Source organism: Canis lupus, chromosome 9 (genome assembly GCF_003254725.2).
Source record: "Canis lupus dingo isolate Sandy chromosome 9, ASM325472v2, whole genome shotgun sequence".
Taxonomy (NCBI): domain Eukaryota; kingdom Metazoa; phylum Chordata; class Mammalia; order Carnivora; family Canidae; genus Canis; species Canis lupus.
This window is the reverse complement of record NC_064251.1, coordinates 41,449,061-41,473,468: the sequence shown is the minus strand read 5'-3', so window position 1 is coordinate 41,473,468 and position 24,408 is coordinate 41,449,061. Positions and strand designations below refer to the sequence as shown.

General features: G+C 38.3%; 1 protein-coding gene across 4 annotated transcripts in view; it reads right to left on the bottom strand.

The window, feature by feature from the left end:
• The window catches only part of MYO1D (myosin ID), a 326,601-nt gene that overhangs the window by 220,563 nt on the left and 81,630 nt on the right, over positions 1-24,408 (bottom strand). For all 4 annotated transcript variants that reach the window (XM_035720987.2, XM_049114792.1, XM_049114793.1 and 1 more), the window contains exons 2-10: positions 17,311-17,519; positions 15,054-15,147; positions 12,755-12,920; positions 11,447-11,500; positions 9,923-10,018; positions 5,963-6,079; positions 4,255-4,458; positions 1,044-1,189; positions 851-965 (exon numbers count right to left, since the gene is read on the bottom strand). In XM_035720987.2, coding sequence (XP_035576880.1) covers positions 851-965; positions 1,044-1,189; positions 4,255-4,458; positions 5,963-6,079; positions 9,923-10,018; positions 11,447-11,500; positions 12,755-12,920; positions 15,054-15,147; positions 17,311-17,519 — 1,201 coding nt within the window. The remainder of the gene's footprint in view (positions 1-850; positions 966-1,043; positions 1,190-4,254; positions 4,459-5,962; positions 6,080-9,922; positions 10,019-11,446; positions 11,501-12,754; positions 12,921-15,053; positions 15,148-17,310; positions 17,520-24,408) is intronic.

Below are 24,408 nucleotides of genomic sequence, written 5' to 3'. Positions count from 1 at the left end.
AGAGGAGAAACACAGTTCTATACCCTCAGAAATGTATGGAAACTCAGAAGTTATACATTTCTCAAGTCCGTTCTCAAAATTGCTTAAAAATATAAATTTAACAGAAAACTTTACGGGGTCTCATCCTGTCACACACAGGAGGTCTCAATGGTAAGGAACAAGAGCACCAACCCAAGTCATGCTTTTCAGCGGTGGTATCTGGGGCTTATGCCCCAGGGCAGTACCACTTTCAGCCCTGCCTTGCCAGATGTTTGACTATGACAACTGTCAGTGTTGACACAGGGCCATGAGCAGGTGATACGAGGGCCATGAGCAGGTGTGACATGAGGGACAGCAAACAGAAGTAAACATTAATGCTGGGGGTTCATGCCTGGGTTTCAGAGAATATAAACCACAGTAACTGAAGAGAATAACAATGCCATTTAAATTGCAAAGTAGAGTTGGGGAAAAAAGGAGAAATAAGAGGAAAAAAAGGACAGGAAGAGAATAAACTCAATTTGGAAGCAAAGCCAAGTCCATTTAAGGCAAAGTTGCTATTCCAAGTAACCTTTAAATGGCGCTAAACTACTAGACAGATGAGAGCTAGAGATCCCACGCAGCATCAGCCATAAAGTGCGAAGGTTGGAATTCAGCATTTCTGGACACCAACAAGGCAGTCCATCACATGAGAGAAATCCCACTTGCCGACCCTGAAAATGACTTGTAATTCCATATCCCCAAAAGGAAAGCTAACGTTGAGATGTTTCGTGTACTCAGGGAGATTAAAACGATGCCCCTAAAATGCTAAGATTTGACATCTGCAATACTATATGAAACCCAGGAAGCTATTTTCCCCGAGGAGACCACTCACGTGCTTCCAGGGGATGCCCTCCCGCTGGTACTCCTCTTGTTCTTGCTTCAGAACCAGCTGAATGAACAGCTGCTGCAGTTTCTCATTGCAGTAGTTGATGCAGAACTGTTCAAAGCTGCAAGAAAAGGAATCAATTATGTTCAAAGAAACAAAAAAATCAACAATAGAGTTTTAAGCCTCTTATCCAGTTTACCTGTTATTGTCAAAGATTTCAAAGCCATAGATATCCAAGACACCGATAACAGTGTTTTTCCCATGGATGGTGGTATCATAGTTCTTGACCTCGATAATATCATTGATGCGAGTAACAATCCAACAAAAAAGGCGTTCATATATTGCCTGTGAGGAGAACAACATTGTTCATTCTTCCCCATTTGAGACTGTGTCTTCTGTTTAGATCTGTGATAAGTTTTAAATTCTTATCCACTTTCTCCTTACCATTTAACATAGTGATTGCCACTCTAAGCAGAAAAATTAGAAATGCAGATCATCTGTTAAAGAAAACTACATGATGTAGGTAATACTAATGTAAATGGTTTGGATTTTTTAAAGCTTATTATTGGTTGGGATACTAGGGATACCCTAGATATGTGTATGTCTCTGTGCCCAGCTATATCAATAATTTGCCTACTCCTTCACAGAAGTTGCTTACTTTATTATGAATTTCATCAAATATTAAAAAGTAGGGAACCAATGAGTTAATATCTATCTTCCAGGAAAGCTCTATGGAGTCTAAAAATACAAATATTGATTTATAGTGCTACATAAAGATCTGAGCCAAAGATTGCAGTTTGAAGTTCCTAGAGAATCAAATGCATATCCAATGTCCAAGGATGCTTACAGCAAGATACATGTGGACAAAGGCACCACGTGCTCACATGTACTCATGTCCTGATACAAGTGTTCTCCATAGTGCGTCTTTAGCATGTGCATGGTTAGCAGCTCCCTCCAGCCACCTCCCTCTCCACCTGCACTTATCCACACTCACTGCCTCTGTTCTTTGCCTCCTTTTTACTCTTCCATCCAGTCAATCTTGGCTTACCTCCCACTGCTCCACTGAAATGGCTCATCAAAGACCCCAAGCACCTCAGTGTAGACACTTCCTTGGGCCTCTGTGTGGATACCTTATTCAGACACTTGGTGTCACTCCACCTAGTTTCCCACTCTCTCTCTTTTTTTTTTTTTTTAAGATTTTATTTATTTATTCATGAGAGAGAGAGAGAGAGAGAGGCAGAGACAAAGGCAGAGGGAGAAGCAGGCTCCATGCAGGGAGCCCGACGTGGGACTCGATCCCGGGATTCCAGGATCAGGCCCTGGGCCGAAGGCGGCGCTAAACCACTGAGCCACCTGGGCTGCTCTCCCACTCTCTTCTTGAACATTCTCCTCTCTGGGATTTGTGACAGCACATCTCCTTAATTTTCCTCCTATTTCACTGGCTGCTCCTTCTGAGTGATCTCTGATCTCCTCTACCTGACCTCTAAAAGGTGGAGTTCCTCTGGTCCTCCTCTCTTCACTCTTTAACACCTCGAGTCATCTCATTCAATGTTAAACTGTCGCAACTCTTGAACCTATTGCTCCCACACAGACCTCTCCTCTGAATGCCAGACTCATGTGCTTAACAGCTGACCTAACGACAATCCCAGGGGCCTGGCAGCTATCTCAACCATGTGTGCTCTCAGGACTCTTGGTCTTCCCACCTCTAAAGACTGTTCCTACCCTACTTCTAACCATGAACATGACACTAGAACTGTAGAAATTTATTCATTCAACAAATATTAGCTGAGTACTTACTCTATATGGGTTATTGGAGATACAGTACTAAAGGAAACATAAACACTGTCTCAGTCTCCAAGGAGCACAGGGAGTAAGATGAAGGAAAACCACACCCACACACACACCCGCACCCATACCTTCTCTCTCTCTTTCTTTGAAGGTGAGGTGTGTAGCATCTGAGGATAATTTAACCTGTTCTGGGTTCACAGAGGCCAGTGAAGACTGGCCTTTGTGGGCTGAGGTCTGAAGGATGAGTAAGAGTTGCCGAGGCAAGCGGGGGAGAGAAAGGATCTAAGCAAAGGATCTAAGCAAAGGTGATAGGACCTCATGTGCAGAGGTCCTGTGGCTGGAAGGAGAAAGGGATAAAGACACACTGCAAGGCCCAAGAGAACACTAATGTGCTGGAATTAAGGAAGGAGGCTGAGGCATGATGTGGAATGAGGCAGGAGATGTAGGCTGGAGCCAGACCATGCTAGGAGTGAGCCTTGATTTTATCGTTCTCCAAACAGGGATGTGGATTTTACATCCTGAATACAGCCCATCTCAAATCATCCTCTTTTCCCCATATCTGTGCTACCTGCCATCATCTCTCTCCTGTATACTGACACATCCCTGTAATGGTCTCCCTGCTTCCATCCCCACCCACAGAAGATTCTCCATACTGAAGCCAGAGCGATTTCTTTACAAATGCAGGCTTGCTTGTCATTGCCTCTGCTTAGAGTCCTCCACACTCTGTTGCACTTGGATAAACCCAAATTCCTCTCGAGACTAGAAACCAAGTAAACCCAAATTCCTCTCGAGACTAGAAACCAAGCCTGCAACTCATAAGAGTTAAGAATGGAATATGTGGCAATCTAATCAACCAGGAAAAAAGAAAAACAAGGAAATGTGAGCTTGGTAACATAAAACATTTGCTATGCAGATAATATAGACAAAGGGTTAAAGTTACGGGCTCTTCAAAATGGGCAAAAAACAATAGTAGCCCTGAAGAAGATGTAAAAAGGACACACCAGGAGATTCTGAGAATGGATTTAAATACCTTACAAAAATCCAGAAAGATGCTCAAATATACTAGCAATGAAAATGAAAGTAAAGTATTAGTGTACATCCATAAAGTCAGTAAATGTAAAGTTTAAAATCAGTGTGTAAGCTCATTCCTGGGAGTCTGTCCACTGGGAACAAAAGCGCTAGTGTATAGGGACACATGCACACAGATATGGCAGCATTATTTGTCGTGGCAGAAAAAGGAAACAAAGTGAATGATTTAAGAGGAGGATGGTTAATAAATCATGGCACCACCACCACATAGACGTGAAACCCAAGGGATGAGAACTCCATCAGGTGACCTGAGGCGATCTTCATCAAACACCGGTGAGCAAAGCAACACAGAGGGCAATGAGAGGGCCTGGGCAGGCATCACGAGCCTCCCAGTCAGTAGGATTCAGTTACCTCAGAACATTTCCTGAGAGTGATGTTCACAGTCAGGGCATTTTATTGAGACTGCACTGGTCCAAAAGCATCATTATGGTCTCTAAAAGCCTGAACCCACTTTCTTGGAACATCTGGGTACATCCTCACAGAAGTGCACTATAACTGCATCACCAGGCCGAGACATCAGTTAAAAATCTCACCTTAGCAAAGGCATCCCTGCCATAGCTGGCTTCTTGCTCCGTGTGCTGCTTGTCAATGATGTCGCGACCTGTGGCCACTGTTCGGTAGAGAAGGGCTTTCTCAACCATGTCTGTTTTGGTGGAGAGCAATTCTGCTATGATAGATACAACCTTGCCATTTTCAATGAGAGGCGTGTCACCATCCACCATGAATTTTAAATTTCCCTATACCAAAGTGAAAAAAAGAAGATGCCATTTCCAGCAAGATTCTGAAACATTACATCATGGATATATTTGCCAATTACAGATAAAATTCAAAGTGACCTTGTTTATAGCACTGATTTTTCTAAATACATTACGTATATGTAAGAACCTAGCACTTTATCCATCTTTCCTCTTCTCCAGACACCCATCTTGCACTTAATTTTCAGTATTCTGATGAATAGAAGTTTTACATTTTTATGTAGTCAAATCTATGAATCTTTTGCTTAGGGTTTTTCTTACTTTGGTGTCATACTTAGACCATTCCCACTCCAAAGATTTTGCAAATATTTAATATTTTCTTCTAATACACAGCTTTTCCCTTTACATTAAAGCTTTTAACTCACTTAGGATTTATATTACTAAGTGGTGCAAAGAATCTAACTGTTTCAGATGGTTAGTTAGTCGCTCTAACACCATTTACTGAACGGTTGAGTTTTTCCTCCTGATTTGAAATGTCACCTTTATTATCTATTAAATTTCCCCAAGCTTCCGAGTCTATCTATATTTTACTTATTCAATAAGCAATAAATACTTATTAACCATCTACCAACTGTCCAGCACATCAACCACTCCGTTGATGAATCTGATGATATACTTGTTCATCACTATCCTCTTCTCTTTTCCCCCTGCCCTACTACTCTTCTTTAGTACATTTTATTTGATCTTCTTACATGTTTACTGGTCCAGGTAAGTTCTACAGTCATGATGTCAACTTAAAAATAAAATTCCTGTTTGGATTCTGAAGGATATTGTTGTACTTTATTTTCATTAAGAGTTAAATCTTGCCACATTAAAGTGAAAGGTTATTTTTATTCCAGATTTAAATTCATGTTGTCATTCACTTTTTCTAAGGTTACATGTTCATTATATTTTCAACATCTATAATTATAGAAAAAGGAATAACAGAAATCTGACACATGGCCCTTCACTTGTCTGAGTTTGCTGTGGTATAGCAGAACATGATTGGACCATGATTCGCCAACCTTGGTCGACTGTGTTGGCCACCATGAACTGGTTCTGCCTTCAAGCCAATCGTGCCACCCCTTTAGGGATCATTTCCCAACCTGAAAAATGAAATGATCAAAATTCTAGTTCTGATAATTTATGATTCTATGTTTCAAGTGCTATTGGAAATTTATTCAGTTCAAAAGATTTTAGCTTATACTATTGGTAGTCATATCATTACTGAATTCTTTTACCCTCAGGTTTAAACAGTTCAAAATCTGACACACCAGTAAGACAATTAACCAAAGGTAAGTTTCAAAACCTATAGTGGCTTCGAAAATCTCTCATAACATTCTAAAATGACGGAGAGAACCACAGGTATAGTAATTGCTTCAAAATGTAAGAGAAATTTTCCTTATATAAATTAGTTTTTAAATCTACAGGGAAAACGCAAAATCTTCTGAAAGAGCATCCTGTCACCACAGGGAAGCAATATATTCTGAAAGGTGTCCCTACTCACCAAGTGAAGAATAGCTGCCAGAATCTTATACACTGTTTGAGTCTCCTCAGGTTTGAAGCCAATTACTTTCATGGCATCAGCTACTACTTTGAATTCTGCAGCATCATTGATAGAAGACTGGGAATGAAAATGGAAAACTTAAGTCACGAACATTTCATGTGAGCATTAAAACCTTAAAATTATGAGACTACATTCAAGTTTAGTCAGGGTCTTGATGCTTTGGTAGTAAATCACTGAGTACCCAGAGAAAATCAAAACTATTTCAGGGATAGAAACATCACTCAGCACACAAAATGTCCACTTGTGGGTGAGAGCCACCATCACACAAAATAGGCATGACATACTTTTCTGGAACCTTCTGTGAGGGAGCAAGTCCTGAGCTGCCTCACAAACACTAACTACCACTCTGTGATGAATGAAGAAAACATGGGATGTGGAATCACAAATGGAAATACCAATCATGGAAGACTCCACAACACACGCCTATGTTGCTTGTGGCTTTTTTGTTCCACAAATAGTCTAATAGAGTCTGGGAATAATACTCCCTCTCTTGGATAGTCAGGCTTTTTACTTCACAGGTGAGGAAAGCAGGCCGCCCAAAGCAAAGTAGGTTGCCTCAATCTTTCAGCAAGCTATTAGATATTTTGGGACCACAACCACTTATTCACAAATATTCAGTGTACCAGATCTTCTAACTGGTTTGAGAGGGTTGCTATAGATTGAAAGTTTGTATCCCCCGCAAAATTCATATGTTGAAATCCTGATAACCCACCTCCTCCCAAAGTGATGGCATTAGGAGGCAGGGCCTTTGGGAGGTTATCAGGTCATTAGGGTGTAGGCCTCAATAAATGGGATTAGTGCCCTTGTAAGAGACCCTAGAGATTCCTCATCCCTTCTGCCTTGTAAGGACACAGAGAAGGCTCCATCTATAAACCAGGAAGCAGGTCCCTACCAAATCTGTAAATGCCTTAATCTCTGATTCCCCAGCCTCTAGAACAGTGGAAAATAAACATTTACTGTATATAAGCCACTCGATTTACGGTATTATTGTTGTAGCAGCCCAACTGGAATAAGACAGGGGTTCAAAGATAAATTGCCAGCCTTGAGGAGCTATAGTCATCAGGTTGGAAATATAAACGTGTCAAGAGAAATTCACAGTGAAGCAATGGTAATGGCCTATCTCAAAAAAGTTTTCCCAAAGCAGCAGTTCCAGAGGGCCTGACTGATCTTTACTTCTGTGAATTTTCCCTCGGTGGTGGGGGGGGGAGGCGCACAGAGGATCTGGCCTGATATTTATCTTTTGAGGAGGGGCGTGGGAAGGGGTTCTCTGTGCCAGATGAGTACATGCCTCCAGTATCCAGGACATGGTAAGGCCAGATCCTCCACCGACCTGGTTCTTTGACCTTGGACAAAATACTTAACACCGCATGGAGTCTCGGTTTCCTCATGGATAAAATGGGCATATTAATAATACAGGGTTGTTGTGAGAATTGAATGAGAATTATGTAAAGCACTTCCCTAGTTCCCAGTGCATGAAAAGCACTAGACAAGTATCGGATAGAACTATTATAATAAGCTATAACTGTGCCGAAATTGCATAGAAACTAGACAAAGTCTAACCGTCCTCCTGTGGGGTACTGTTGGCTGCTAGAACCTTGATTTGTTCACCCCTCTCCAGCTCCTTCAGGACTGGCCTCCCACAGTCTTGGGACATAAAGCTTCATGGGTATAGACTTATCATGGTGATCTTATTCCTCTCACCAAGTGACTGATCAGCCATGGGCACGGGATGCTATTCTGGTCAAGAAGACATGAGGTTTCCCTAGCTGAAAAGGGACATAAGCCAAGAACATTCCCTCTGCCTATGACTCCTGGAACTGCTACTGCCACTTTGGGACCATGAGGAAAATCAGCCCAAGCACACAAGTGAAATCCAGTGAGGATGGGAGCATCTTAAGTTGGAGAAACAGACAACATTTGGGTCTCTACCAACATTGTGACAGCATTAAATTTAAATTTACCAACTTTGGAGCTGTCCCAGAGTTTAGTTCTATCTTCCCTTCAACCCAAAGTATACTAATTGTACCTTGTTCCTATATTTTTACGGTAGTTAAGTAAAATTGTGATACAGAGTTAATACTTTATGGTTATTAAAATCTATCCTATTAACATATTTGTTAATGGGAAGATATTAATAATTATATTCTCATTTACTTAAAGCAAATTTATTTAATCAGAGTTTATTGCACGATTCCACTTATAAACATAAATATATATAGGGGCACCTGGCTGGCTCAACTGGAGAAGCACAGGGCTCTTGATCTCAGGTTCGTGAGTTTGAGCCCCACACTGGGTATAGAGATTACTTAAAAATAAAATCTTAAGAAAAAACGATATATATATACATATTCATATATACATATATGTATGCCATTATCAATAATTATCTCTGGATGGTAAGCTTTAGTATATTTTTGTTTCCTTCTGGTACATCTTTATTTTAGGTTTTGACTATGATCACAGATTATGTCTTCATTTTTGTTAGGAAAAAAAAGGAGGCAAGGAGAAAGAAATAGGAACTGGATGAAAGAGAACTCAAGCTACATTTAGCTTTGAGCAAAGGCTAAATATTAATTTAATACTTGCTTTCTGTGGGGGCATATGATTGGACCAAAAGTAATTTGGGCAGTAAGACAATTTGATTAAAGAGGAACATTTCTCGTCCTAGCTTTTCAACTGCTGGTTTTACAATCCCTTCTACACATCTCTGGGTGCCACTGGCCTACTCCCAGAAAGCTTGAATGTTGCTCTCTATTGTCTTGTTTTCAAATTAATTTTCACCCAAACATCCTGCTCTGAGATGATTGTAAAAGCAAAACAAAACAAAATGAAACAAAGAAACCATGCAATTTGAATGTCAAACAATGGAAAATTAATTGAAAAGCCTAAATATCACTTATTTCCATGCACAACAATAAAAATACAGTTAATTAGTAATGCAGGTATAATTCACTTCAGACAAATAATAGAAATAAAAAAAAGAAAATTCCTCACACATCTGAGATCTTTTCCTTTCTTTCCTTTTGCAAATTCCTTTTTTTCCCCGACTACAAAAGCAATGCATTTTTTTTTATTACAGAAGAAATTTAAAAATATGTAAAAGTACAAGAACACAAGTACCTGTAATCTCATCCATCCAGAATCAGTAATTAAAATCTTGGTCTATTTCCCTCCATATCTTATTTTATGTATTTATATACCTTTCCCCTGATAAAGTAGGATAATATTGTAATTACCATTTTATAGCCTACCATGAACAGACTACTATATTATTAGGATTAGCTGTAAAGTGACTAGCAGAAAACTAATTAGAAATAAAAGAGCAGGAAAGCATCTACATATATGAGTGCAAAACGCCCACATGCATGTGAAGGGAAAAAAATGGAAAATGTTCTGAATAGAAATTGAATAGAAATTCTCCAGGGGTCACAAAACTATTTCTAGGATATGTCAAAATCAATACTTGAAAAAACAGTGAATGGAGATCTTTGATACTCATTTCCAATCAGGGTGCTTTTAAAGATCCTTCTGTTTTCCCAACTTGCCTATGGCCAAATCATATGGTATCTTCTTTTGAGGTGGATTTCCTAGTCACATCAATATTTTTATAGTGTTAAAAGGAACAGAATTAAAAATTTGAAGAAAACACAAGGTCACAAGAGAGAAACTTCTTTCCCGTCAGATTGTGATGAATACAGAAATGGTTATTAAATAAAGTTGTTGACCAATAATGTAGTGGAGTCTCTGTAGTGGAGAATTTAGAATTCTAAATTCTAAATTGAGAATTTAAAAGCTGGAATAGAGGAAAAGTCACTCATTTGCTTAAAGGCAGCAGGCTGGACCTTAATGTCCCCTCTGATTTTTCTGTCTGATTCTATATCTTGGAGAGGAAGCCCTTACCTTTAACTGAGCGCCTATGTGGATATAGTTGTAGGATGACAAGGATTTCTGGAGATGTAGAGAGCGTAGCATCTGCTCTGAACCTCCTTGAAGTAGCTGAAAAAATACTTAATTAGAAATAAATTGGCAAAATACACACTTAGCCAAATACGTCAAATATTCTTACAATGGTAATCTTGCTTTTACTATGGTCATTTGTTAAACAGAAGCCTCTGCATTGTGGGTGGTCACTTGCTTAGTGACCTCATTATCCAGACAAGATAGAGTTTTGTTTCAGAGTTCAGAAAAAGGCAGTATTGCCAAGGAAGTAAGAGGTAATAGCAGATGGTCATATGCTGAATCACACTGGAAACAAATTGCCTTTCCCTGTCAATCTCTGTATCTCAGGAAAGGAGCACCACTGGATAACCATGACTGCAGGGCTGAACAAAGACAAATTTTAACACTTTCATCCAAGTGGGAAAAGCACTGGGGAGAACTTATGGGTTCTGGAAATGAAAAGAACTCTTCTATATTTGGTAGAAAAATAGCTTAATGAAAACATGGTGAATTGTCAACAAATACAATGTGAGTAGCCCTTGTATATAGAACATACCTTTGGAAGGTACTACATTTAAATTCTCTACATTAAACTGTATGCTTTGTTTTACTTAAAAGATGTAATTATCAGATTTTCAAAAGTTATCTTTTAAACTAAATATACCAGAATATGTATATTTACAAATGAGCACTGTTTATTAAACCACTACCCAGGAAAAAAATGAATTCAGTTGAACTGTGTTCAGCTTATGCTATCACTGCTCTATCACCTGCAGAGACGGTTTCCACATGGAAATCAATCTTACTGATTTACAGTTATACTTTTTAAAAATTCCAAACAGACTGTTTGATTTGATCACCCACTTTATTTCTTAGCACTAGTTTATGCTACTTTGGGCTTTAAAAATTATAATTATATATCATACTTGTTCTCTGATCATAAAGACTTGTTAACAGAAGGGCTACTTGAAGATTTTGCCTTCACCCTAAAAGCATTTTCAAAATAGGCATCAAGTTTCTTTCTCAGCAATCATAGCTTTGATGGGATAAAGAAGACAAATTCTCCCTTGAATTCATAATTGCTTTAAGCCTCCACATGCAAAATAAACTGAAGCTGTATTCCTATCTCCAGTCTCTCAAATTGAACAGCTTCAATTCAAAATAAAACACAATTAATTTAACATATTCAGATTTACCATTTCAAAAGTTTCATAGATATTAAACTGTTCTCTACATTGCAAAGAAACGTAGGTAATGCTCAACTAAGGTAGTCAGTCATCTGGTGGATTAACCACCTGCTAGCTCTTTATAATAATCATGCTTATCAAGTCTCTGAAGTAGCACATGGGCTACTTTTTTACCCATGTGTAAAGTGTCCTGGGCCAATGGAGGTAAGGGAGGCACAGGACAGGGGAGAGTCCTAACATAAAATATTAATTCCTGCTGGGCAAATGATTGATTACCTGCACAGCAACAGATACTAACCTGATAAAAAGAATGAAAGCTTCTTTCTCCTGGTTGTTGCACAATCACTCGAGACTAAAAAACAAAAAACAAAAAACACATTAAATCATTAATCTGAGAATGCAGCCTGAAAACAAAGTGGAAGCCAAGTTATCAGGAAATTGTGTATCAACAGTGCATTTAAATGTCCTAAAGATTGCATGGATTATCCACCTAAAACTGGGATTTTTCTGTGGGGTTTCTGCACAATTTTAAATTTCTTTTTGCTGCTTAAAATGGAATTCCCTAAACTTTCCGAAATGAAGCTATTTTTTTTTTTAAACCTGGAGACTAAAGATGGAATTTTTAGGGGGAAGAGGATTGGAAGTGGGAGAACAGGAAGGAATGTTTAGGGAGGAATATTCTCAACATTCCCTTCCCCAGGGCCTGCTGGCATTTCAAAGAGCCATGCCTTATATCCTGTACTAAAATCAGTTAAGCAAGATCAGTCTATGGAGGTGCCTGCCTTAGATGGCTCCCAAAAGCCTGCTGTGAGAGGCTTCACAATGTATGTTCATTCAAAGGGATCCTTTTGACTGACTCTGCACATAAAGTGAAGCCATAAAACATTTTGGAAAAAGACTGATAATACCTGGCATTTCCAGTCCTTTTGTAACTGACACTGGTAAAAATACTTATTTCCTTAACAGACTGACTTCAATTTAACAAACAAAAATACATTATGCTATGCTTCACTGCCATAAAGGATGGCATGAACAGAAACTAGAAGAAAATGAGATTCAAGTTAGTTAAATATACATGGAAATATTAAATCAGTATGTTGTATGCCTTAAATGTACACAATGTTAAATGTCCATTATATCTCAATTAAAAGGAGCTGTACAGGCAAGATTCTGTGAAAAGAGTGTCATTTCAGGGAATGGATGGATGTGCTAGCTCTACTGTGATGCATTAAGGACAACAGCAAAACATGGGAAATGGTAGTGTGTCAAAAGAGGAGAACGGATTAGTCCTAGATTGATTTTTGGTTAAACCTTACTCAGAGGTTGGCACATGTTCACATACCATTCCCACCCCTGCCATGTACGTACACACCTAAATCCTTATCTACAAAGCCCAAACTTTTTCCAACCTGATACTGTAAGAGCTTGTGTAAGAACACAAAAGTAGAATATCTTGTCTTAGAAAACTAATTGAGGAGCAGGAAGGGAGGGAAAACAAAAATAAAAACTACTTTGAAGTAATTTAAAAAATTCTATAAACATGACTAGGTTTAAAAAAAAATTCAGCACTTGAAAACACTACCCTCAGAAATTAAGCACGTTTTACCTTCTCCAATAAGTAGTTATTGATATGTCCACCAATAGGATCCCCCTTGAAATCAAAGTTGATATCCATGTATTTTCCAAATCTGCTCGAGTTGTCATTACGGTTAGTTTTGGCATTTCCAAAAGCTTCCAAGACACAGTTGGACTTGAGCAACATATTCTTCACTCTTTAACACAGAGAAGTGAAAGTCATTATAAAAAGCTCTAGAGGCTGGGACTTTTAGGAAAACTAGATTTTGTTAAAGCAAATCCAAATATTTACACAAAGATGCTGACTGCAGCATTGGTTGCAATATTAAAACAAACAAAAAAACCCTAAACGTCCACTAATAAGGTTGGATAAAAACTTCCTGGTATAGGATGTATTGACAGAGAAAGAGGTCCAGAATATATTAGTGAATAAGAAATTAAGCTGCAAAATAATATGTGTTGCATGATCTTTGTATGTCTGTGCATGTGTACATGTGAGTGTATGTGTGCGGGCACATATGTTAGTAAATGCTTAAAAATGTGGAAGAGCTAGTACATTTCACTATAGGGATTTAGGTTGACAGGATAGAAGTCTGTAGAATGGGATGCTGGGTAACCTGACCTTGGACAAAATGCTGTAATCTTTAGTTTTTAAGTGAACATGTTTTATTTACATAAAGAAAAATCTTAAAAAGATATGTTCTGAAGAGAAAGAAAAGCTGACAGAGAATAATACAATTTTTAAAAGTACTTGTTTACAAAGCCTAAAATACTGAAATTTATTGAACTCAGTTATACATCACAAAGACGGTCTTTATTGGTTTAGAAATTGCTCATTTTGTTTGAAGCTGTAGGAAGTCTCCTCTCTACCAGTTATTTAATTCATTCCTTATCTAATGAATGCTACTAACTTTCTATAGAGCAGTCTCTCCCAATGGATACTTTTTAACTTCATGCTGTCTTTAAGTCTTTGTTTTTATTTCCCTGACAAAACTTCTCTTGTATGGGCATATCTGCAGAAGTAACTTTGGCCACTGAAATAAGCTAGTGTAGCAGATCCACTACTACTATAAGTGACCCCACCACCTTATCTCCTCCCACATGAAAGTATACTTTTAAAATGTGGGGAGAGGGGATTACATGATTATGGTAAACAAAGGCAACTATCTTTAAGACTATATATAGTAAGATATGCTTGTGAAACACTAGTCAATGTACACAGCACTTACTCTACTATACCCAACTGGGTTTAGAAATAAAATGTAGTTAGTTCTCAGCTGGTTATTCTCCTGTGCTTCTATGGAAACTAGTAACTTACTCATATTCTTTTCCTTGTCATGTGAGATTGCAAAGTCAGAATCAGAAGTGGGGATGTGTCACAGTCAAGAAAAATGTCTCTTTGACCACCAGCCCAATTATGCAGAAATAAGGAAAGCTGAGTTAGGGTAAGCCTAGCCTACACAGTCTTCTTTCATACAAATCCAGCATACTTTTTCTATTCATAAACTGAAGGCTGTGTGTGTGGAGGGTGATTCTTCAGGAAACAAATATTGAGCTTTACACTAGCAACTCTGGAAACCTTTTTTCCCTCAAAAAGTACACACCATGTAAGAACGTTAAGTCATGTTACTTTATCACTTTCTTTAAAAAAAACAAAAAAAACAAAAACAAAAACAAAAACAAAAAAAACCCAGAACAATTCATCCATTCATTCCTTACAAATTAAGAAAATACTATGTGCCACTCTGTGCTAAAAGCTGGATCCTGCAGACAGTGCCCAGTAGCCCTCTTCCTTATCTTACACTGAGCAGCAACATGGCATGGTGTGAAACTTAAAAAGGAAAATGAATCATTCTTAGAGCTTTTAACATCCGGGGTTCTGGTTATAACAGTGCAATGCAGGTAAGGCATGGGGGCTCTGCCCAGAGCCCCCTTTCCCTCCAGGACTCCTCAGAAGACAGCGCAAAAAAGACAAAGGTGTGACAGACAAAGAGCAAGGATGCTGTGAGAACTTGAACAATGACATCTACTCGAGTCAACTGTAATATCTTAGCTAAGCATGTGCAACACTGAAAGCAGCAGTTACAAGGTGGAACAGGAAAACTTTCATGTTTCAGCATGACTTTGTTTCCTACTTAGGTAAAGCTTACAACAGTATAACTTACCTACAAAAAAACAAACAGGGAAATAGATGTGGTGATACAGATAAAAGTACACAGGCAATATTTAATCATCAACAAATGCTTAATACATATCCGAGTTAAGGCCCAGTCAAGTATAGAAAACAAAGCTCTGATCATAAAGTCTCCCCATGGTTATACTGCCCTTACCTTTCCACCTCTGCTCTCTGACTGGGGTTGGTGATGGCTGCAATGTACTGCATGATGTACTTACTGGCTTCAGTTTTACCAGCTCCACTCTCCCCTATGGGAAAAATTGTTCAAGGCTTAACACTGTAACTTAAACTAATAGTAAGCTAATTTTTAATAGAATAATTACAAATTCTGATGTTATTTACTTAAAATTCTTTATATTTCATTGTTTTTTTGAGTTATTTCCTCCTGTTTTGGTACAGTATAGATTCTAACAGATCTGAAAATGTTGAGGAAAAAATAAAACTATTATAGAAGTAAAATAAACAGATTACAAGTTAAGATTTAGTAAAAAAAAAAAAATCAAGGGATAAAATGGGGTAAATGAATTCCTTAGACCAAAGTCTTTGTACTTGGCAGTGACTTTTAAGCATGGCAGAAAAGAAACCAGCTAGTGACTCAAACAGTGGCCACTACTAAATTCATATACCTTTATGTTCTATAGCAGAATTTCTTTTAATCTTAAGGAGGATGAAATAATTCCTTCAGAAAATTAAAGTCAGAATAATTTTAGTGAAAACAAAACAAAACAGCAAGCTCCAGACATGCTGTCACAGAAAAAGCATGACAACTGGTATAAGATGGAGAGAAGAGGTCAGTTTAGAATGAGCTACTCAAATTTTTAAATGTGTATGCTTTCTGACCCTAAACTCCACTTGTAGAAATTTATGCTATAGAAATACTAAAAATACTAATGTGATCAAATAATAATCATAATTTTCACAGAACTTAAGGAGTATTTCTACAAACTATACTGTGTGTTACAGCGGAACTCTGAAAATAATATGCCTGGCAGTAGAAGACCAAGCTGATAAATGATTCAAATATTTAATGGAATACCACACATTTGTCAGAGAATCCTCCATTTCTATAGGTATGCTAATGAAGAGATGTCCACTTGATATTGTTAAATGGGAAAACAAGTTACATAATAGCAGTTATAATATAATTCTGTAATATAGTTACATGTTTATAATATAATTTAATATGCATGTATATGTATTATACCCAGAAAAAATTTATAAAAAGGATAAACACTAAATTCACAGCTGTTACTGCTGGAGTTTTGGGGGTAACAAGGTATTCAAAGGAAGGGATTTTTTTGCTCTTACTTTATATCCTTAAAGGATTGTTTACCCCCTCCCTTTTATAATTAGGTAATATCGCTTTCATAATTTAATATAATGTAGTCCTAGGATATAATTCTCCAATACGAAGTTATTTAACTCCTCTGATTGTTAATATTATCATCTATAAAGGAGAAATACAACTGTCTTACCACTCAGAATTGTTTTGATAACCAAAGTGGAATAGAGATCATAAAAGCAGTTTTACAAATATAAAGCCCCTAATGTAGACGGTGAGATTTTTTTTTTTCTTTTTTTTTTTTTTGACAGTGAGATATTATTAGCACCACATAAACTCCCACAGTTTGGGAGAGCCATCCTGGGTCAGCAGGCAGATATTTTCCCCATCCTCAATTCACTACATGAGATTCCTGGAAGAGCTCCGCTTTCCTTAGAGAGGTCAATTCCAGCTCTTCGGCACATAGGGTCTATATCACCTGTCTCCCCCTGCTCTTTAGGCTTTGAAGCTCGAGCCTCCAGCTCTGACAACCCATTTCGTCCCTGTGCCTATATGTCCCATGACACTAACTCCCATTCACCTATCTGACTTTGAGTTCATTTTTCATTCTTCATATCTCAGGATTTCATTTTCTTGGTTTCATTCTGCAATTATTTAAAATAATCTGTTACATTTTATCCAGTACTTTTATGTATTGAGATGGGAAGAATCTTTCATGACCAGAAGTCCATTCACAAGTAACATGGATTTGTCAATGAACTGAGATGACACATTGATCAGAAATGATTTGGTTGGGGGCAGCCCCGGGTGGCTCAGCGGTTTAGCACTGCCTTCAGCCCAGGGCCTGACCCCGGACCCAGGATTGAGTTCTGTGTCGGGCTCCCTGCATGGAGACGGCTTCTCCTTCTGCCTGTGTTTCTGCTTCTCTCTCTCTGTTTCTCATGAATAAATAAATAAAATATATATATATACAAGAAATTATTTGGTCTTTATTGCAATTTTTTTCTTCTATGAAATTGCTTATGTTTCTCACTTCAAAAAATATATATTCAACAGTTTGGATCTTGAGTACCTAATAACTAGTTAAATGCATTTGACCTGGAAAGTACAGGGGATCCATTCTGAATACCTGATATCACAATACAAGTATCTTTTGAGCGCCTCTTCATAGCTTTGTAAGCAGCATCAGCAATTGCAAAAAGGTGAGGAGGTCTCTCATACAGCTCGCGTCCTTTATATTGCTCAATTGTGTCTCTCCCATAGATGTTCAATGCCTTATAAGGATTCACAGAAACAACGACTTCTCCAATGAATGTGTAGATGCGCCCTTTTTCAAATCTGTATAAAAGTGAAAGAAACAGAAGAGTAGCTGTGGTTATATAGAAATGCTGTCTTTCCAAAGAGTCTCATTTCCAAGAAGATCCAAGTGTCTCAGGAACAGTTTCTGAACTGACATTTCATTAATTATGAATTTAATTATAGAGACAATGCTTAAGGCTGTACCCCTTCAGATGCTGCTGGTAGAAATGACCAGGGAGTTAAAAGCCAGGAAAGAAGAACTTATTTTGAGGGAGGCTGCATATTCCCTATCTCCAAATACAAAAGGATAAGAAGGGGCTCTACACTAAGAGCCCTGGTAAGGAAAGAAATCAAAGTTAAAACAAAGTTAAAGATCTACTTAGCCAGATCTATAATTTTAAGGAAGACTGTCTAAATACATTTCTTTTTTTCTTCTTCTTGAAACCACACTAAAATGTCAGTAAAGGAGTAACAACACTAAAATTTGTTATAGAGAGAATGGTAGAGGAGATATTTCTGTTACACATCAAATTCATTATTTTAAAACTTCATGGTGTAGATGATCATTCTTTATTCAATCATCCCCCTTCCTTCCTGCTATTATGAATAATACTGTAGAAAATACTGCTGGCACATAGTCTTACAGATCAGTGCTTTTATTTCTGTGTGATAGCTGGTTTAGAGGTATGTGTATTTTTAAAAGTACTTAAAATATGATTGCACCTTTTTACTATAAAACACTAGAATGCTGCCCCATACATGATCTGTATGTATAACTGTGCATAGATATATCTGATAAATGATTAGACAAGCACGGAAAAATATGGAAGGCTTCTTGTTATGTTTTATGTACCCTTTTATGCATGCAGCAGGGTGATGAGGAGGAAGACCATGTGGGTGGATGGAAGGAAGCCACAGGAACAAAGAAAAAAAGAATTAAAAAAAAAAAACCAAGCATATATGATATGACTGCAACTGCACAAAATTATGTGTCTATATTTACAAAGAAAAAATTTAAATGTAAAACTTAGAAAACCCATATAGACTATTTATACATTAAGTCACACATATAAGCATCCCTGGATCAGGCTAACACCCAAATGGATGTTTCTACATGAGTGTTGCCAACACATTCCACCTGCCTAGAGGCACAAGTAGACAGAGAGTTCACATCCAAGAATGAAGGGAGTGCTGAGACGAGCAAAATGCTCATCCACAGACAGGGACCGTGCCTCTAAGCACCCTTACATAAAACCAGTGCAGCAGCGAAAGAACTCATTCTTTGGGAGTACAAGGCAAGAACGTAAAACCTTCACAACAGAATGAAGGCTGTTGGCTGTAATAGGGCTGGAAATAAATGGATGCCCATAATGTCAATAATAAATTAAAGCCAAAATTTTTATTAAGTAGTGTTCATTTAAATAAAAACTATTAACAATCACTTTAAGGTTTTCTGTGCATTTTCTACAGTGGTTTTCTAATGAATCATTCCTAATTGTTGGACACAAAGTTAATATGGTGGTTAAAATCATGGACTCTAGAGACCTCCACATCTGGGTCAAAATGCTCATATTGCAAATATGATAGCTGTGAGACCTTGTGAAAGCTACTTCACCTCCATGTGTTTTAGATTCTTCATCTGTAAAATGGAGATAATTATACCTCCTCTCTCCCTTTGGCATTAAGTACTTAAAAGGGGGCGGATTAATTTTATGCTCTGTGTAAAAAATATTTTTAATGAATGCTTTTATTTTATAACAACATTGCTACTTAAATCACAGCAATCCCTACACAAGAGGAATAAATCCAATGATCATAATCTGATTCCCTGCCTCAGCCGTTAATCAATGAACGACAAATCACAAGCAAAATGTCCACATAACTCATGTCCAGACACCCACAAAAATAATAAAAAGTGAAGGTTCACTACCCAAGCCTTTCTGGCATAAACTGCATATTTGCAGGACATGCTCAATAGCTGTCTTCAAGGATAAGAATTAAAGGGACGTGATTCTTTAGTTTTAGAAACACAGTCCAAACAGGAAAAACAAAGAAAGAAAGAAAGAAGGACATTAGGAAAAAGAAATCACCTCATGAGACAGGAACTCTATGAACTAAGACATAGCAAAATAGCCTCTGAGGTTAGAATGCTGCTCTAAGACTCCAGGTCTGCCTACTTATGAAATCCCATTTTATTTTGTATAGAATATTTTGCTTATCAAAACTTCTAGGCATCATGTTTATAAAACACAATTAAAATATGTGATAAAACCAACGAATGCATAACTATTAATGTGAAGATAATGGTAGAGGGTCAACAAAATATAGTATTAGATGCAATGCTTCAGTAATTTACAAAATGTTAGAAACTTACTTGAAACTAAATTTGGTGATCACTGACCAAACTTTCAATTTGGTTAAGGCTTAAAATCACCGCTAGATGGTGCTAGTATACACTTTAACAACAACCCAAGATTCCAGTTTGCTTTGGACAGGCTCAGGGTAAGTTAACACTAAGGTAATATAGTCACCTGCTTGGTATGCCTCCACAGGGAACTACTGTAATCATCCTCAACGACAAATAGGGTGATGCCACCTCTTACAAGAGGTCTTACAAGAGACCAAGGAAGGCATTTCTGTGCCTTCTGTATGTAAAGCTTTTATGACAAACTTTTATAATGCATTCTTCAAATACTTATTCAATATCTACTATGTGCCAGACACTGGGCCTGACTCTGGGAATTAAAAACTAAATAAAGAGCAGGGAAACAGTGCAAATAAATAGTAACCATATGATAGGTAAGATTAATAGAGGCATGTACTGTGCTGACAAAGATGAACACAACACATCTCTTTCAATGAGGAATCTAAACAGTAATATATGCAAAGTCTAGAGCAAAGCACATGAGGCCTTTTGTGCTCTGGCCTCCACATCTCCGTTCACTTGACTCTCCTAACTACACATGGACCCATCAACCCCTCCCTATCCTCTCTCTCAGTCTCAGTCACTCCTGCTGTTACATTAATGAGCTACTTAGAATACCCAAAGTTTGGTACAGTTCATGGTTTGCCCATAGAGTTTGTTCTGCCTAGAATACTCTCTCCCCACCCAGTCTCTCTTTCCCCATCTGCTCAGCAGATTCTCATGCTTTTCAAAAGCCTAATAATAAGCATCAGCTCTTCCAGGAAGCCATTCTTGATATGCCATCTCCAACACTGATATTTTGTCTCTGTTCAGATTTTTTTTCTTTAGAACTTCCAAAATACTTAAAGTAGCTTAAAAGGGATTGATTTTTAAAAGTCAATTTCTTGGGGTGGCTGGGTGGCTCAGTCAGTTGAGCATCCAACTCTTGGTTTCACCTCAGGTCATGACCTCAGGGTTGTGAGATCAAGTCCTGAGGTCAAGGCTCATGCTGGGTGTGGAGCCCACTTATGATTCTCTCTCTTCCTCTGTTTTTCCCTTGCCCATCGCTCACATTCTCTCTTTTAAAAAAAAGGAAACAAAAACAAAACCTTAATTTCTTTAAGAAGTTTAAAGATATTTATTGAATGGGTCAGGTATTTTCACTGGCTTCTGAATAAAACAAAAAGGTTCTAAAGATTTTTTTTAAGTTTATTAATTTTTAGTAATCTCTACACACCCAGTATGGGGCTTGAACTCACAATCCCAAGATCAAGTGTTGTATGCTTTTTCGACTGAGCCAGCCAGGCACCCCCTAAACAGTTTTTACATTAATGAGTAGCAATGGAGAAGATGTGAAGGTAATGTCTTTGGAGGACAACAGTGTTTTGGATAGGAATCCTGAAACATTTTTAAAAAAACACAGTTCTATCAATTTGCCCGTGCTTTATATAAAAGATAATATATAAATTTATATATTAAATAAATTTATATAAAACTACAACAGAAAGTCAAGATGGATGCGGCTCCTTTGCATCCGTCAAGGGCACAACCCTACAGAGAAGTATGACCCTGGAGTGGAGGTGCGGGGGGGTGCTCACATAAAGTGATACTAGAGATAATAAAGTGCTAATTGCAGAGTAACACAAACTTGACAAGAACTTAGACGTGAAGGCAGAAACATGTGGTGAGACTAGAAAAACAGGAGGAAGGCTGGCCTTCCTAGAGCAAAAAGTGTGTGTTAGGGAAGGTCAAGTAACAGCTGGAAAATAGGAAGAAGTCAGATTCGATTGCTGTGAAAGGCTTTGAAAGGCAGGCTTGGAAGGTTTACATTTGATGTAACTTGGACACAAGGAGCCAGGGAAGACTTTTCTAGTTAAAGAGGTCAATAAGATCGGCTGGCCCTCAGTGAGGATGGCAGCAGGAATGAGAAGAAGAGAAATTAGAGTTCCTTCAAAAGGAAACTGGACAGAATCTGAACACTTACTGAATATGAAGGGCAAAAATATATTTAACTTTGAGCTGGGCAGAGGAGAAAAGGGAATCTACTTCAGATGATGAGATTTCAGATGTACTCTCAAGGCTTCTAAGGTCGTTCACCCACTAACAGAATCAGTGTCATCCTTGATTGACTTCTTAACATGAAATCAATTATAACCAGGCAGGAAATTCTCTGTGAACAATCTGCTAAGTATTCTATAGATCTTCATTTATGAGTAAATATTTATTTCATGAGGTTGCATGCTTTCAGAGCCGCTTAATCACATTGATTTGGCCTGTTTTCCTTCCCTCTTTAATGTACATGAAATCCTGAGTTGCTGCAATATTTGTATTGCCCAGGAGACATGTTCACCAGCACATGGCATCTCTCTAACCTTCCATTATCTTTTCAAGCAACTCCAGCCTACTGCCCAAAGCTAGCTCCTGATGAGACTGCTAACTCCCTCGTCTGACTTTCCATCTTCACCTTACCTGGTATCCCAGCAGCCTCTGACATTGACTCCAACTTCCCCAACAAACTCTTCTCATGGCTTCTGTGGGGCCACCTTCTTTGTTTTCCTCCTCAGTCTCCTTTGCTGGCCCCTCCTTTTCTCATGATCTCTAAATACTCAGGTTCTCTAGGGTTGGGTTTAGGATCAACTTCAAATACCATGTAAGGGACTCCCATTTAAGGAGGACAAAGTATGGTTATCTTGGCCCTATTGCATCCTCTGAAAATCAACAAGAACAATAAAATGAAACAAAGCCAGAAAACTTTACCTACTAGGAAACAAAAACCCAGCCACAACCCTGAAACACTATCTTTGGAGAACGGTTGTGACATGCCACAAGAAGTCAACATGGTTGAGGGAGGACACTAAGAAAGAAGAGTACTTCTGCAAACGCCAGGCACTGGAGCAGAATTTTCCAGGAGTAGGCTGCAGTTCACCAGTGGCCAAATCAACAATCTCTTGATAAAAATGTCAGGGTCTTGGGGTACCTGGGTGGCTCAGTCAGTTTAAGTGTCTGTGTTCAGCTCAGGTCATGATCTCGAGGTCCTGGGATCAAGCCCCATATCAAGCTCCCTGCTCAAATGAGGAGGCTGCTTCTCCCTCTCCCTCTGCCTGCTGCTCCCCACTTGTTCTCTTTCTCTCTCTCAAATAAATTTTTTAACATCTTAAAAAAAAGAATGGCAGAATTTGAGGGTGTCAGTGGCTGTGGAACAAAATGAGTCCAATTTGGTACTAATAAATAGTGGCAAGATGAGACTGAATAACGAAATGAGTAGAAATTACATTTTTGCAGAAAGCAGACTCTCAATGTGGTGAGGCAAAAAAGAGAAAAAGCAGGTCCAATTGCTCTGCAGCAGCTGATCTTGATAGATGAAAAGAAGTGGTGCTAACTTACCTCCTAGAAGTCTCACAGCATACTTATGGGATTTGCTTGCTACTCAGGCAAACTTCTTACCATTTCAGACACAGTGTTGGTAAGAAAGGGTTTGGAAATAACAGATCCCAAACTTGGTTATCTACTGGTCATTCTGCACACTCACTTTTAACAACTAACCCAGAATGAACGATGTTTACTCAAAGATGGGAGTAACCAAAAGTGACCCAGAATGGGGCCCATGATAAGATGTTACAAGAAAAAAGCAGGCAAAGAAATTGACAGACAAAAGGCAGATTAAGAATACCCACAATAGGGATCCCTGGGTGGCGCAGCGGTTTGGCGCCTGCCTTTGGCCCAGGGTGTGATCCTGGAGACCCGGGATCAAGTCCCACGTCGGGCTCCCGGTGCATGGAGCCTGCTTCTCCCTCTGCCTATGTCTCTGCCTCTCTCTCTCTCTCTCTCTGTGTGACTATCATAAATAAATAAAAATTAAAAAAAAAAAAAGAATACTCACAAAAAAAGAAGTATGTCATGAAGGAGAAAAATTATGGAAAAATATTTCTGCACAAAAGTTAAGAATGTAAAGAAAATATAGCCCTCTGAACCAAGAGGTCAAAGAAAACATGATTCAAAAATAGAGAAATTATTTTTTGGAAAAGGAGATGAGAAACCGGAAGAGCTCCAGGAAACAATGGCAGAGGAGAAAACCCCATTGAATGAAGGGTACACTAACAAACATCAGAATGAAAATGGATACTGCTCAACACAGGCACAAGAAGCTAGAGAAAAGTGAGCAAAACGAAGGGGGAAAACCAAAGCTGAAGTAGAAAGAAGAAAAGTATAGAAGTGAGAGATAATGGAGATCGCACAACAGGTGCTCCTGAAGACTTTGGTATGATAATGGTGACAGTTCAAGACAGCAAACCAATACACCAATACTGTATGTCAATAGTGTTAGAAAACACACCAGGCACTGGGAAAAACAAAACCTGTGGATCATTAGTGTGATGGTTTGAACTGTGCCCCCTCAAAAAAGATATGTTGAAGTCCTAATCCCTGGTACCCGTGAAAGTGACCTAATTTAGAAACAGGGCTTTTGCAGCTGTAATCAAGATGAGGCCATTAGAGTGGGCCCTAATCCAACATGACTGGATTAAT